The 12,136-nt window shown below is 39.4% G+C and overlaps 1 protein-coding gene across 1 annotated transcript; it reads left to right on the top strand.

Moving 5' to 3' along the window:
• Positions 1 to 8,697: 8,697 nt before the first annotated feature.
• LOC137084222 (chymotrypsin B-like) lies at positions 8,698 to 10,339 on the top strand. The gene is made up of 7 exons (XM_067450273.1): positions 8,698 to 8,752; positions 8,873 to 8,973; positions 9,065 to 9,144; positions 9,246 to 9,327; positions 9,549 to 9,729; positions 9,869 to 9,999; positions 10,083 to 10,339. Exons 1-7 carry the CDS (start codon positions 8,707 to 8,709, stop codon positions 10,242 to 10,244), a joined length of 783 nt encoding a protein of 260 aa, XP_067306374.1. The 5' UTR covers positions 8,698 to 8,706; the 3' UTR covers positions 10,245 to 10,339.
• The last annotated feature ends 1,797 nt before the right edge of the window (positions 10,340 to 12,136 follow it).

The raw sequence follows: 12,136 nt of genomic DNA, 5'->3' as shown, positions 1-12,136 counted from the left end.
GACTGTATACGAGGTAGCTTGGTGTGTATATGCATGCTCCTTGACTCATGCCTACTCAGTCATGGCGTAGAAACAATGTAAGTTCATTTTAAATGCTTGTATTTCTGTGTAAAATTGTATCTCTGTTTTAATATCTCCCAGCCATAAGGTGTTTGATATCTAAATATTCCTATTTCTTTGACTTACTCTAGGATGCACAAAATGGGATTGTGAAATGTATCATTAATATGTTTAGCCGACTTGGGAGTAAAACCATACAAAATCAACACCCCTTTACGACACCTCAGAAACATGCAAAACAGGTCGTAAACCAAGACAAAGAGAACTTTTCCCGCTCAGAATTCACCCTCTGGATTGGATAAATTACCCAGAAGGGGGCGTGGATTAATTGTCTTAAAAGACCAGTGGAGACCACAATCGTCCTCTTCTGAAAAACTCCTTTTCTGAAAATCTCCTCTCTTCCGAAATCTTCTCTTCTACAATCCGGTCTTCAACAACCTTTTGCTCCTCGCTTCATCAACTTACTAGCCCCACGGGCCTTCTTCAGGAGGAGAACACGAAGCACCGCTAGAGAAAAAGCTGCTTCCCTCCCGACCTCGGAAAGAACAACCGGGCACGCAGGAACACACGCACACACGCGAGAAGCCAAAACGAAACCAAAACGAAAGCAAGTATTCTTATTTTTCCAAATTCAAACTGCTGTAAAGAGGGTGTGTTATTTTCCCGTTGGGACAAGTTAACTCCGTGAAGGTTGTATTTGATGAACTGAAGGAAAGCTGCTTCTTACCCCTAATTCTTTGTCCCATCTCTCTCTCTCTCTCTCTCTCTCTCTCTCTCTCTCTCTCTCTCTCTCTCTCTCTCTCTCTCTCTCTCTCTCTCTCTTTTATCTCTCCCTAATTTTAGTCTATTCATTATTCTCTTTTATATATTCTTTCATTAATATCTATATTTCTACTCTCTTGATGCATATTTAGTGTGTACTTTCTGTGTGAATCGTAGTGTTATTTTTAGTCTGTGTTTATTAAACCTCCAAAAGACATTTAATGAGTTGAGTCTGTTGTTCTCCCACATACACAAAGTCAATGAAACTTACGATCTAACGTTACCTAACTGCTCATTCTACTATTTTAGTAAAGTAAACTGTATGACCATTTGAAATATTGAACTTGTCCTGATCAGTAAAGTTAATGTTTCTTATGCACTCGTAAAGCAGTAATCCCTTATTGAGAATTGATTTGAAAAGTCTATAACTAATTTGGTGGACAAACTTAGTAGGATAATTTCAAGCAAGTCCGTAAAGGGTTAGTTGTATTTAATTAAACATTTTTCCCTATCGGAAAATCTTAATATGTAATGAACAACTGGCAAATTATATTCATACATTCATGAATATTGAATATTAAATCCCTTTTGAGTTAATTATTCCCCGAGATATTAAACTCATAGTCATTGTTGTTACAAGACTAATTCCCTGATCAGTGCCTTTCCTTCCAAACTAATTAGCTGATTGAGACGCACCCATAATTTTATAAATAAATGTCAAAATGTTTTCAGTACTAAACTATATTTTGACAGTATCTACAGGGGCATAGCACAAGATCCAGGCCAATTAGTAAAGAAGTTCATAAAGTCATTAATGCTGTGCTGTTTACAAACGTCAGAAGCTGAAGCTTTATTTTTTGATAATTTAGCCACTGTATCGAATAAATACCTAGGGTTGTGTTTGTTTTCTTCTAAAAGAGTTGAGAAATAAGCAGATCTGGCAGTTTTTATGGCCTGTCTATATGCAATCATGCTCTCTTTCCACAAATTGCGAAAAACATCCAGTATTGTTTTCTTCCAGCTGCGCTCCATTTTTCTGGCTGCTGTTTTAAGGGCCCGAGTGTGCTCGTTGTACCACGGCGTTGGATTATTTGCTTGAATCTTCTTTAAGCGCCGGGGAGCAACTATGCCTAAAGTGCTAGTAAATAGAGAGTCAATAGTTTCTGTTGCAACATCAAGTTCCCGATGGCTATCTGAAATGCTGAGGAGATTAAACTACTGATGAGGAAGATTATGACAAAGCAATCTTTAGTCGCAGCGGTTATAGTCCTGCCAAATTTGAAGCGAGGAGATGGCTTTGCAGTCTTAGGTAAATTAAGTATACATGATATTAGGTAATGATCTGAGATGTCATCGCTTGCAGCAGAATTTCAACAGTATCAACATTAATTCCATGTGGCATTATTAGATCTAAAGTATGATTATGGCGATGAGTGGGTCCTGATACGTGTTGTCTAACTCCAATAGAGTTTAGAATGTCTCTAAATGCCTATACTAATGCGTCTTTTTCATTGTCAACATGGATATTAAAATCACCAACAGTTAGTACTTTATCTGCAGCCAGTACTAACTCTGATAGGAAACCAGCAAATTCTTTGATAAAGTCTGTATTGTGCCCTGGTGGCCTGTATACAGTAGCCAACACAAATGTCAAACGGGATTTATCATTTACACACAACAACGTTACATAAAGCAGCAAAACTTCAAAGGAATTATATTTGAAACTAGTCTTCTGAGTAATACTAAAGATATTATTATAAATTACAGCAACAACTCCCCCTTTACCTTACAGATGTGGCTCGTGTTTATAACAATAATCTTGGGGGGTGCACTTATTTAAAGTAATGTAGTCGTCAGGTTTTAGCCAGGTTTCTGTCAAACACAGCACATCTAGGTTATGAACTATAATCATATCATTAACAATAAGCGCTTTTGGCGAAACTGATCGAATATTCAGCAACCTGAGCTTTATCAATTGTTCATCTGTATTGTATCAGTTGTTTGTTTGTTGGACATCAATTAAATTTTTACTGTTGAATGGTTTTATTTACTAATTCAGGGAACAGACACACCCTGCGTCCCAATTCGCATACTATCCTTCCTAAATAGTATTCGAAAATAGAATTAGTATGTCCCAAATCATAGTATGTTGAAAAGAGTATTCCAAAGATTCCCTGATGGTTTACTATTTCCGGTCCGAATTCGTAGTATGGATCGATGGGCACTCTCACTGCTGATATTCCCCACAACCCATTGCGAGTTGGACGAGGATTCGATTAGAACTACAAACGCAGATAAAAAGTGTTAAAAATCTACAAACATGACGGATGTGCGAGTTCGACGGTTAAGTAGAGAAGTTTAGATAAAGGGGTTTGAGTGAACAACAATCAATATTTAACCTGACAAAAATATATTTATTCAGTGTTGTCCACATTATATTTCACCTGCAGCAGCATTGTGAACTTTTTTAATGACACGTTTGGCCATTAACTTTTAAATGCATCATTATATTTAACCCTTTAGGCGCCAGAGGTTTTTTCCTAAAACGTTCGATTTTGACATCTTAATTTCAAAAGGCTATATCTTAAAAGTGATAAAAGATAGAAACTTTCTGTAAATTAGAGAAATATTAAGGAGGACCATAAGTTTATGTAGAGATTACATTTTCCCATCTAATTTGCATATTATGACGTCATAACGTGGGTGCAATCTTGGATTATAGAATTTTCATGAAAAGCCAAATGTTTAAATGATGAATGCAGCACTTCTTTCCCCCCAAAATGTCCCTCACCTTCTGTGTGCTATATTGCACAATACTGAATGTTCAGGTAAATAGTAAATAGTAAACAAACTGTGTAAATCATTACTAATAAATGGTAGAAACAAACGAATGCATGTAGCGGTTTGCCCTTTGCTGTAGATTTTCCATTTACTACATACAGTAAGCACTCTGATTCCATATATAGGGCACATATATATTATATATTATGCATAATAGCCCCCTGCCCTGTGTCACAGCGCGTCTGCTCGCGTCCAGATCTGCCTCGCGCGGCCGCCGAGTGTACAGCCTGGACCACTGTGATTGAAATTTTGACTCCCCACCCTGCCTCCACGTTTCCCTCGAACTTGCTTATGAATACTTCGACCTCTTCTAACTACCCAGTGGTGTTAGATAAAGTCTGCACCACAATACTGTCGCCGCGATCGCGGAGATGCGCGCGGTGAGAAGACGCGCGCTTCATGGTAAGCGCGGCAAAAAATCTCCCGCGGCTGCCGCGTTCTCAACACTAACACACCTGCTAACTTCGCGATGAACACTGGGACCCCGGGAAACATTGTTCCCACCACTGACATTGGGCAAAGGACCATCTACATTGGGCAAATTATCCACCGTTTGTGCTTAGTGTAACGTTAGGTTTAGTTTCACTTTCAGAATCACCGTCATCTCATATTTCCCTTCAGAATCAGGGTCCGCGAATAGAAGACCCAACACTTCATTGCGGGTAAGCTTTATTGATGGCATTAGAAAATAATAATAGTAATAATAATCTAATGCAAATACTCGCTGACGTTGACAATGCTCTGATAAAACAGCTCACTCGCACGTCAGCTCCGCTTTTGTTTACACTGACTCAATGCGCTCTTGCTCGTATATTTTGTTTAGAATCATGATGTTTGTATGAGTCAGGGATGAAGTACGACATGTCTACCATCTAGTGGAGGGGAGGTTGAATGAAATTTGACACCCTATTTGACAAAATCGGCCGTTTTATTCAGTGACGCATCTTGTCGAGTAAACTCGACCGTGGCGCCTAGAGGGTTAAACTGCAAACACATGAGGAGAGTCTCTGACCCACAAAGACCCACACATGGCAGATCAACGAGCGGCTACATTTCTCTCCAATACGGTAGGAGATTAAACTGAATGTGGAGGATTTGAACTCTGACGAATCTGACGATGATTGACAGGGCAGTTAAACGGGGACGGGATGCCCGTAACTAAGCGCCAGAGTCCATTAAAGATGGCGAAGTAGTATGTCCTGAAGCTTGCATACTTTTCTGCTACACACTCAAAAGTATATACTTTTTCTTCACAAAGAGAGTACATACTTTTAGGACGTAGTATAAGTAGGCGAATTGGGACACAGCTACAGTCTCTATGTGATAATATCTAGGTGAAAGAGTCTCTATGTGCTGGGATTTAGCTGACTCTGGTGACGTGAGACAGCTAGCAGACGGTTGGTTTAGCCAGTTTGCCTCCTGATTTGGGACCCAGTGAGTCAAGGTTTAGCTCTAAGACTATGTGCAAAATTAGTAGAGAGAAGAGCAGCACCAACCCAGGAGGGATGCATGCAGTCTTTCTTCAACAGGTCAGGTCTGCCCCAAAAACTTTTCCAATTGTCTATGAACCCTATGCTATTTTGCAGACACCACTTAGACAACCAGCCATTGAGTGATGATAATCTGCTAACTATTTCATCACTCCTTTTAACAGGGAGGGGACCAGAGAAAAATACTGCCTTTGACATCGTACTTGCGAGTTTACACACCTCTTTAGTGTTATTTTTGGTGATCTCCGACTGGCGAAGTCGAACATCATTAGCGCCAACATGAATAATAATCTTAGAGAATTTACGATTAGCTTTAGCCAGCACTTTTAAATTTGCTTTGATGTCAGGCGTTCTGGCTCCCGGTACACATGTGACTATGGTGGCTGGTATATGGAATCCATTCAAATTTCCCTCACCAATTTTCATTTTTCTATGTGCGACCATCGTCACTACATCAACACTATATCATTCCTTCCATCAGGGAACAGAGTTTACAATAGTTACCAAAATGTTCCCTGAGAAGGCAATGAGATGCACATCTTAGTTTAAAATAATATTTGAACTTGAGAGCATATAAATAATTAATAAAGTCAAATTAGGCATTAGGAATACAAAATCGTCCACATATAGAAAACAATATTTAATGCACAATTAGACTATGCATGTACATTGATTATACAGATTATTAACATGTACTATAAACTTTTACATAAATACAAAGTAAAGAAAAAAAAAACATTGCCTGGCACTTCTGGTAACTCATAAACTTTATAAAAGGGAGATTACATTAGCAACAAATCAAGCGCAGGATAAGAAAATGTTTTGGAACAAGATGAGCCGGATTATCTTGCTTTTGTTTTTTGTGTAGTTTTTTTTTTCACGGTTCACAGAGAGAAGATAATAATGAATGCTTTAAAAGCAATTATACTTTTTCTAAGCAGACATATTTGCATTCCCTTTCTCAGAAGTGTGATGAAATGAAACAATGGCCTCACGTGTTTCTCAGTGGTTATGTCAATTATTTCACATATTTTATATTGATGTTCATGAGGAAGTTTGATTGTCTTTCCCAGCACTGTGTAACAATTCCCTTACAGATAAAAATAAATTAAATTAGCCCAACAGGGAATTGTGGGTATTAATATTTAATTATTTATAAATAATCGTAACTGGTCACGATCATAACATTAATCTCTAAAACACCCAAAGGGAAATATATGTAACTATTTAAGCAATATATATATATATATATATATATATATATATATATATATATATATATATATATATATATATATATATGTGTGTGTGTGTGTGTGTGTTTGTGTGTGTGTGTTTGTGTGTGTGCGTATGCAATCTTTACAGAATAACTTTTAAAGAATTAAAGAAATTCATATCATCCGTTTATTTCTGGCCACGAAGAATACACTTTTCGAAGTATTAGAATATTAATTAAAGTATTTAAAAATACTTATGAGAGCTTGTAGCTAGATCTGACCATAAAAATGACTATTTGCTGTGAGCGGCAACAATAACAATCATATGTGGATACTAGGGATGTCACAATACTCAATATAATATTGAACCGTTCAGTACGGCACACACGGTTCAATACGCGCTACACACGGTTCAACACGCGCTGGTGAATTGCGTTTTTTTTTTTTTTTGGTTTTGCATTTAATTAATTATTTCCATTTCTCTCTGTTTGAAATATTCCTCTCAGTTTATTTCAGCTCTTTCTAATTGTGCCTGTGAGTCTATGCGCTGATTTGAACAAATATCCAATCATATGCACTAAAGTAAGGGGGTGTAAGGGGATCACATAAAACAGGGGTACAAATCTTAATAAAAAGCAAATTTATATTTACATGGGTTGCTTTGAGTTGAGTATAATGCATGTGAGTCCTCTCAGAGTGTTGAGCTGGAGCGCTCTCTCTCTCTCAGTTCTCTCAAGTGATCGTGTCTCTGATCCGCGGGAAGTTTGAAAGTAGTTTGAGAGCTAATGTTGCTGAAAATGGGAGGAAAGGAAGGTCTCCATCAAAGTTGAGTAAAAAATTAATTGACCGTCGACTTCAAAGGAACCAACTTCCTAAGTGTAAGTGGTAAGTGTTCTTCCAAGCCAGGGCTGAAGCTACCTAGCTTGCTTCTTTTTCAAGATGGCATTCTATCTGTTCATTTCTGGATGTGGAAGTTACCAGTTACCGAGTCACTGTCATGAGCATAATATAGCATGTCTGGGTGTTTGACACATCCAGGCATTGTTTGTGGATGAGGCATTCACACATTGTGGAAGGTTGACCATCTTGGAGTTGCAATCAAGACTCGAGATCTCATAAGGGGCAGGGTCCCTGTGCCTCTGCCTAGATCTACCCCTAGATCTGCCTAGACCTACCCCTCTCACAGATGACATTGCTATGCAACTGTGCCCTTAACCCACCTACAGGGGGAACCCTGGTCTCCCCTCACAGGCCTTTAGGTATTCTTCTGATCTAAGAAATAAGGCCTACCAAGTTTATGGGAATGCTGCTCACCTGGTCACTTTGGGCCATTCATGTCTTCGGTCTGCTCAACCGTGTGGCCGACAAGCTCTCACAAACTGCACTTCTGAGAGAGTGGCAACTCCACCCCTAGCTGGTCCAGCTGATCTGGAGACAGTTCAGAGAGGCGCAGGTCGACCTGTTCCCCTCTCCAGAAACGTCCCACATTTTATATTTTATAGTCTAATGTCTCGGGACCATCAAAATAACGTGTTAGCAAAAATTAAAGTGATATTTTCAAACTTCAGGAGTTTCTTTCTTCTGTTAGGGTATGAGAATGTACATAAAGAATGTTGGTAACCAGTTGACAGTAACAATCAACTTCCATAGTATTTTTTTTTTCCTTACCATGGACGTCAAAGGCTACCTTTGATTTAACTTTAATGATCAGCTTTTTTTTAAATATCATCTAAAATTAGTTAATGATGAAAGGATTGTGCACAGACAGTCTAATACTCTAATGACTTTTATTTGAGATGAAGTTGCAAAGTTACTTCGCTATTAAAAAAGTCCACTTTGGACAATACAAATAAAGTGTTACTTGATTTTTAAACATTTGAAATCTTCTAAAACTCATCAAAACCTATCGAACTTTTGCAGATTATTTGGGATTATTTAACATTACAGGTTTACACTTTTAGGAATATCTTCATTAAAGAATGCACTTTGCATGATAACATTTACCAGCAGAAACAACAAAACCTTCCCACTCAAAACATTTAACAAAATAAACAGAGATAAAATCATGATGCCTGTCAAGGAAGTAGAAGTCATAAACCCTTTCATATAGCAAAAGAATTCATCATCTTTGCATGTAAGGCTCTCCGAATAATGGAGATACAGAATGTCTCTAAAGCAACAACAGATCTCAACATTCCCCGACTGACTGTGAGCTCACTGGACCTGTTGGGTGGACCTCGATCACGTCCCACATTTAGCAGCTGCTTTTCATGATATAAAAGCAATAGAGAGCACCGACAGGTACAACACTGAGACATTATAATCTCATCTACATCATGATCTTCACCATCACCTGCTTTGCCCTGGTGGCCTCTGCTCTGGGTAAGTGTCTCCTTTAGAAGGTTGTAAGAAAAGTGATGAGTGAATATTTATTCACAAAAATGCAAAACCTACATAAAGAGCTTCATTTTTGTGTCATGAACTTCAGTTCTTTATCAACAGGTTGTGGAGTGCCTGCGATTAGGCCACAGACGATTGGCAGCAAGATTGTGAACGGACAGAATGCCATCTCTGGTTCTTGGCCCTGGCAGGTCTCTCTCCAGGTAACTGTGTATTGGCGGGCTTTTAACATGCATTTGCCTGATTTGTTCAATAAGTAATGTAATGTTTTCAATGCTTTTACCTCTGAAACAGCTTCCCAACGGATTCCACTTCTGCGGTGGATCCCTGATCAACCAGAACTGGGTTCTCACTGCTGCTTACTGCAGTGTTGTGTAAGAGTCCTCAGTCTGACAAATGTCACAAACTACAGAGCTTATTTGATGCTGTTGGTCTTTTTTTACAGTTAGGTCTGTCTTTACCATTCTCTTTTTAGAGTCGGCTATCACCGTGTTGTTCTTGGAGAACATGATCGTGGCTCCAATGTTGAACCCATCCAGGTCAAACTGGTTTCCAAGGTAATGATGTTTAATGAACTTTAAAAAATAGACTAGTTGAGTTGGCTAAACTCAATATAATTTTTTTGTTGAAATGCTCAATTTTGGTAAAAAAATTTAAACACATAGACAATTCAACATGGGAAAGCAAACATCTTAACTATAATCTAAACAATATTGTGTATAAAAAAAATGCATACATCTCAATTGACCATCTTTTTCTGTCCTTTTTACATGTGCAGGTCTTCACCCATCCACTCTTTAGCAGCAGGACTGCCAACAATGACATTGCGTTGCTGAAACTTTCATCTCCAGTTGTCTTCACTCCCCGTATCTCTCCTGTGTGTCTGGCTCCTTCAACCATCAACATCCTGCCTGGAACCCGCTGCTTCACCACTGGATGGGGCGCAACTTCCACCACAAGTAAGATAGAGAGAGACCCGTTAGACAAAGACCAAGTGCAAAAATTACTCTTGTATAAGACTTGGGTCCCCCACCCCTCACCCCCCACACACACACTTGACTCAAACATCCTGTCTGATGTTTTCTTGTCTTTTTTTAGTGAGTCCTCTAATCCTGCAGCAGACAGGTCTGCCCATCATTAGTACTTCTGTGTGCAGACTGGTCTGGGGTCAGAACTCAATCACTGATAACATGATCTGTGCTGGAGCCTCTGGATCCTCATCTTGCATGGTATGTGAAGACAGATCAAGACAAACACATTAGAATGTTGCTGCTGTTTCAATCTCAAATGTGTGTCTGTGTGTTTCCCACAGGGTGATTCTGGTGGTCCTCTGGTGTGTGAGAGGTCAGGGGTCTGGACTCTGGTGGGGTCTGTGTCCTGGGGCATCAGCAATTGTGACACTCGTTTCCCAGTAGTCTACGCTCGTATCTCCCCACAGCGCTCCTGGATCGACAAGACTATTGCTTCTAACTAGAGCAACAGTCTGAATAATTTTTGTTGCTGTTCAATATTACTGAATAGTTCTTCTTTTTTGTTTATTTTGATTCTTGGGTTTGGTTCTTGGTTACGTCTGGATTTTTGATTGTTAATCAAACTGAATAAACTGTCTGTTAAACTATCTGTTACTACAGACTGTTTTCCTGTTCAAATAATGAAAATGTTTCAATAAATGAGATGAGCAAAGTAAAATGAAGAGTGAGTGGTGCAGAGTGTAATTAATTATATGAAAATGTTGTTATAATAATAATAATAATAATAATAATAATAATAATAATAATAAAAATGTCATGCTATTCCAGTATATACATTATTTAAAGGGGCTTGTACAAGCCTTTCTGTAAGTGTATGCACAATACTTCAGAATCTGGCCATCCTTTTATATAAAAAAAAATGCAAGAATTAAATACAGAAAAAAAAAAAAAAAAAAAAAAAAAATATATATATATATATATATATATATATATATATATATATATATATATATATATCACATTACGCAGCATTAGAATTAGACAAAGTTTGCATTCCAAAAACATGAATTATGAGTAAAGACATTTTTTTGTAATGCTTTCATGCACTTACTTCACCAATACAATCATCAAACTGAAGAAATATTTCCAGCCCAGAGTCTGATTATTACAAAAAATTCTGGTTTGATCATTTTAAATGAGTTAAATCTTGTAAATTAAATGGTTGGATAGCATTGTATAGACAGATTGGAGATTAATCATTATAAACATTAAAAATAAAACGTCTCGGTTACGTATTTAACCCTAGTTCCCTGAGGGAACGAGACGCTGCGTCGAAACGCTGTGAGAATGCCTCTGCGTTAATGCGTCGTGAAGCGCCTGTAGAACCATTCCATTGGAAAAAAGATCGATCGTCGGCGTGATGACGTCATCGACTGGAAGCTATAAAGCGTCCGTGAAAACAAACAGGAACTAACTTCTGATAAAGCCTGAAGTAAGTGATCACGGACACGCCGGGAGTATGGCAAAGCGACGCAGCGTCTCGTTCCCTCAGGGAACTAGGGTTACATACTTAACCGAGACGTTCCCTTTCGGGGAACTCGAGCTGCATCGAAACGCTGTGAGAACGCTTATACCTACATCGCAATAGGACCAAGTGTCTCGTATGTGTGAAGCCGAAGCGCACACGGTTACGAGAGTACCTGCGCCCCAACAGTAGATGCCAGGTCTAGTTCGTAGAACCTGACAAAAGTTAACGGAGACGACCAACCGGCCGCGTTACAGATATCATGGAGGGAAGCCCCCGACAAAAGTGCTTTCAAAGCAGCCATACCCCTGGTGGAATGCGCCCGGACAGCCAGTGGAGACGGCTGCCCGGCCACCTCGTAAGCAAGTGAGATGGCCTCGACCACCCACTTGCTCATCCTCTGCTTGGATACTGGGGCCCCCTTCTTAGGGGGTCCGAAACAGACAAATAACTGATCAGATTTTCTCCACAGGGCAGCTCTGTGGACATATGTATCCAATGCCCTCACAGGGCACAGCAGATTTAATCTTTCCTGGTCTGACGTCTTAAACGGAGGAGGACAGAAGGCTTGGAGAGTAATGGGGCCCCGTGGGCTCGTAGGAACCTTGGGGACATAACCCGGCCTGGGATGCAGAAAGGCTTTCACCATCCCAGGCGCAAACTCCAAACATGAGGGCCCTACAGACAGGGACTGAATATCTCCTATTCTTTTGAGAGATGAAATGGCCAAAAGAAAGATGGTTTTTAGGGTGAGGAACTTGTCCGAAACCTCCTCTAAAGGTTCGAACGGTGGCCCAGACAAGCCCCTCAAGACAATGGCCAAGTCCCATGCTGGGACCCTCGAGTGCATAGCCGGCCTCAACCTCAAAG

This window comes from Pseudorasbora parva, chromosome 8 (genome assembly GCF_024679245.1).
Source record: "Pseudorasbora parva isolate DD20220531a chromosome 8, ASM2467924v1, whole genome shotgun sequence".
Lineage (NCBI taxonomy): Eukaryota > Metazoa > Chordata > Actinopteri > Cypriniformes > Gobionidae > Pseudorasbora > Pseudorasbora parva.
Note: the sequence above shows the minus strand (reverse complement) of the source record. Positions and strands in the feature narration are given on the sequence as shown.

Excerpts from the sequence above, each read along its gene's own strand:
- LOC137084222 (XM_067450273.1), top strand. The coding sequence starts at position 8,707 with ATGATCTTCACCATCACCTGCTTTGCCCTGGTGGCCTCTGCTCTGG. Across the intron at positions 8,753-8,872 it reads CCTGGTGGCCTCTGCTCTGG|GTTGTGGAGTGCCTGCGATT; the intron begins GTAAGTGTCTCC and ends CTTTATCAACAG. Across the intron at positions 9,328-9,548 it reads AGGTCAAACTGGTTTCCAAG|GTCTTCACCCATCCACTCTT; the intron begins GTAATGATGTTT and ends TTACATGTGCAG.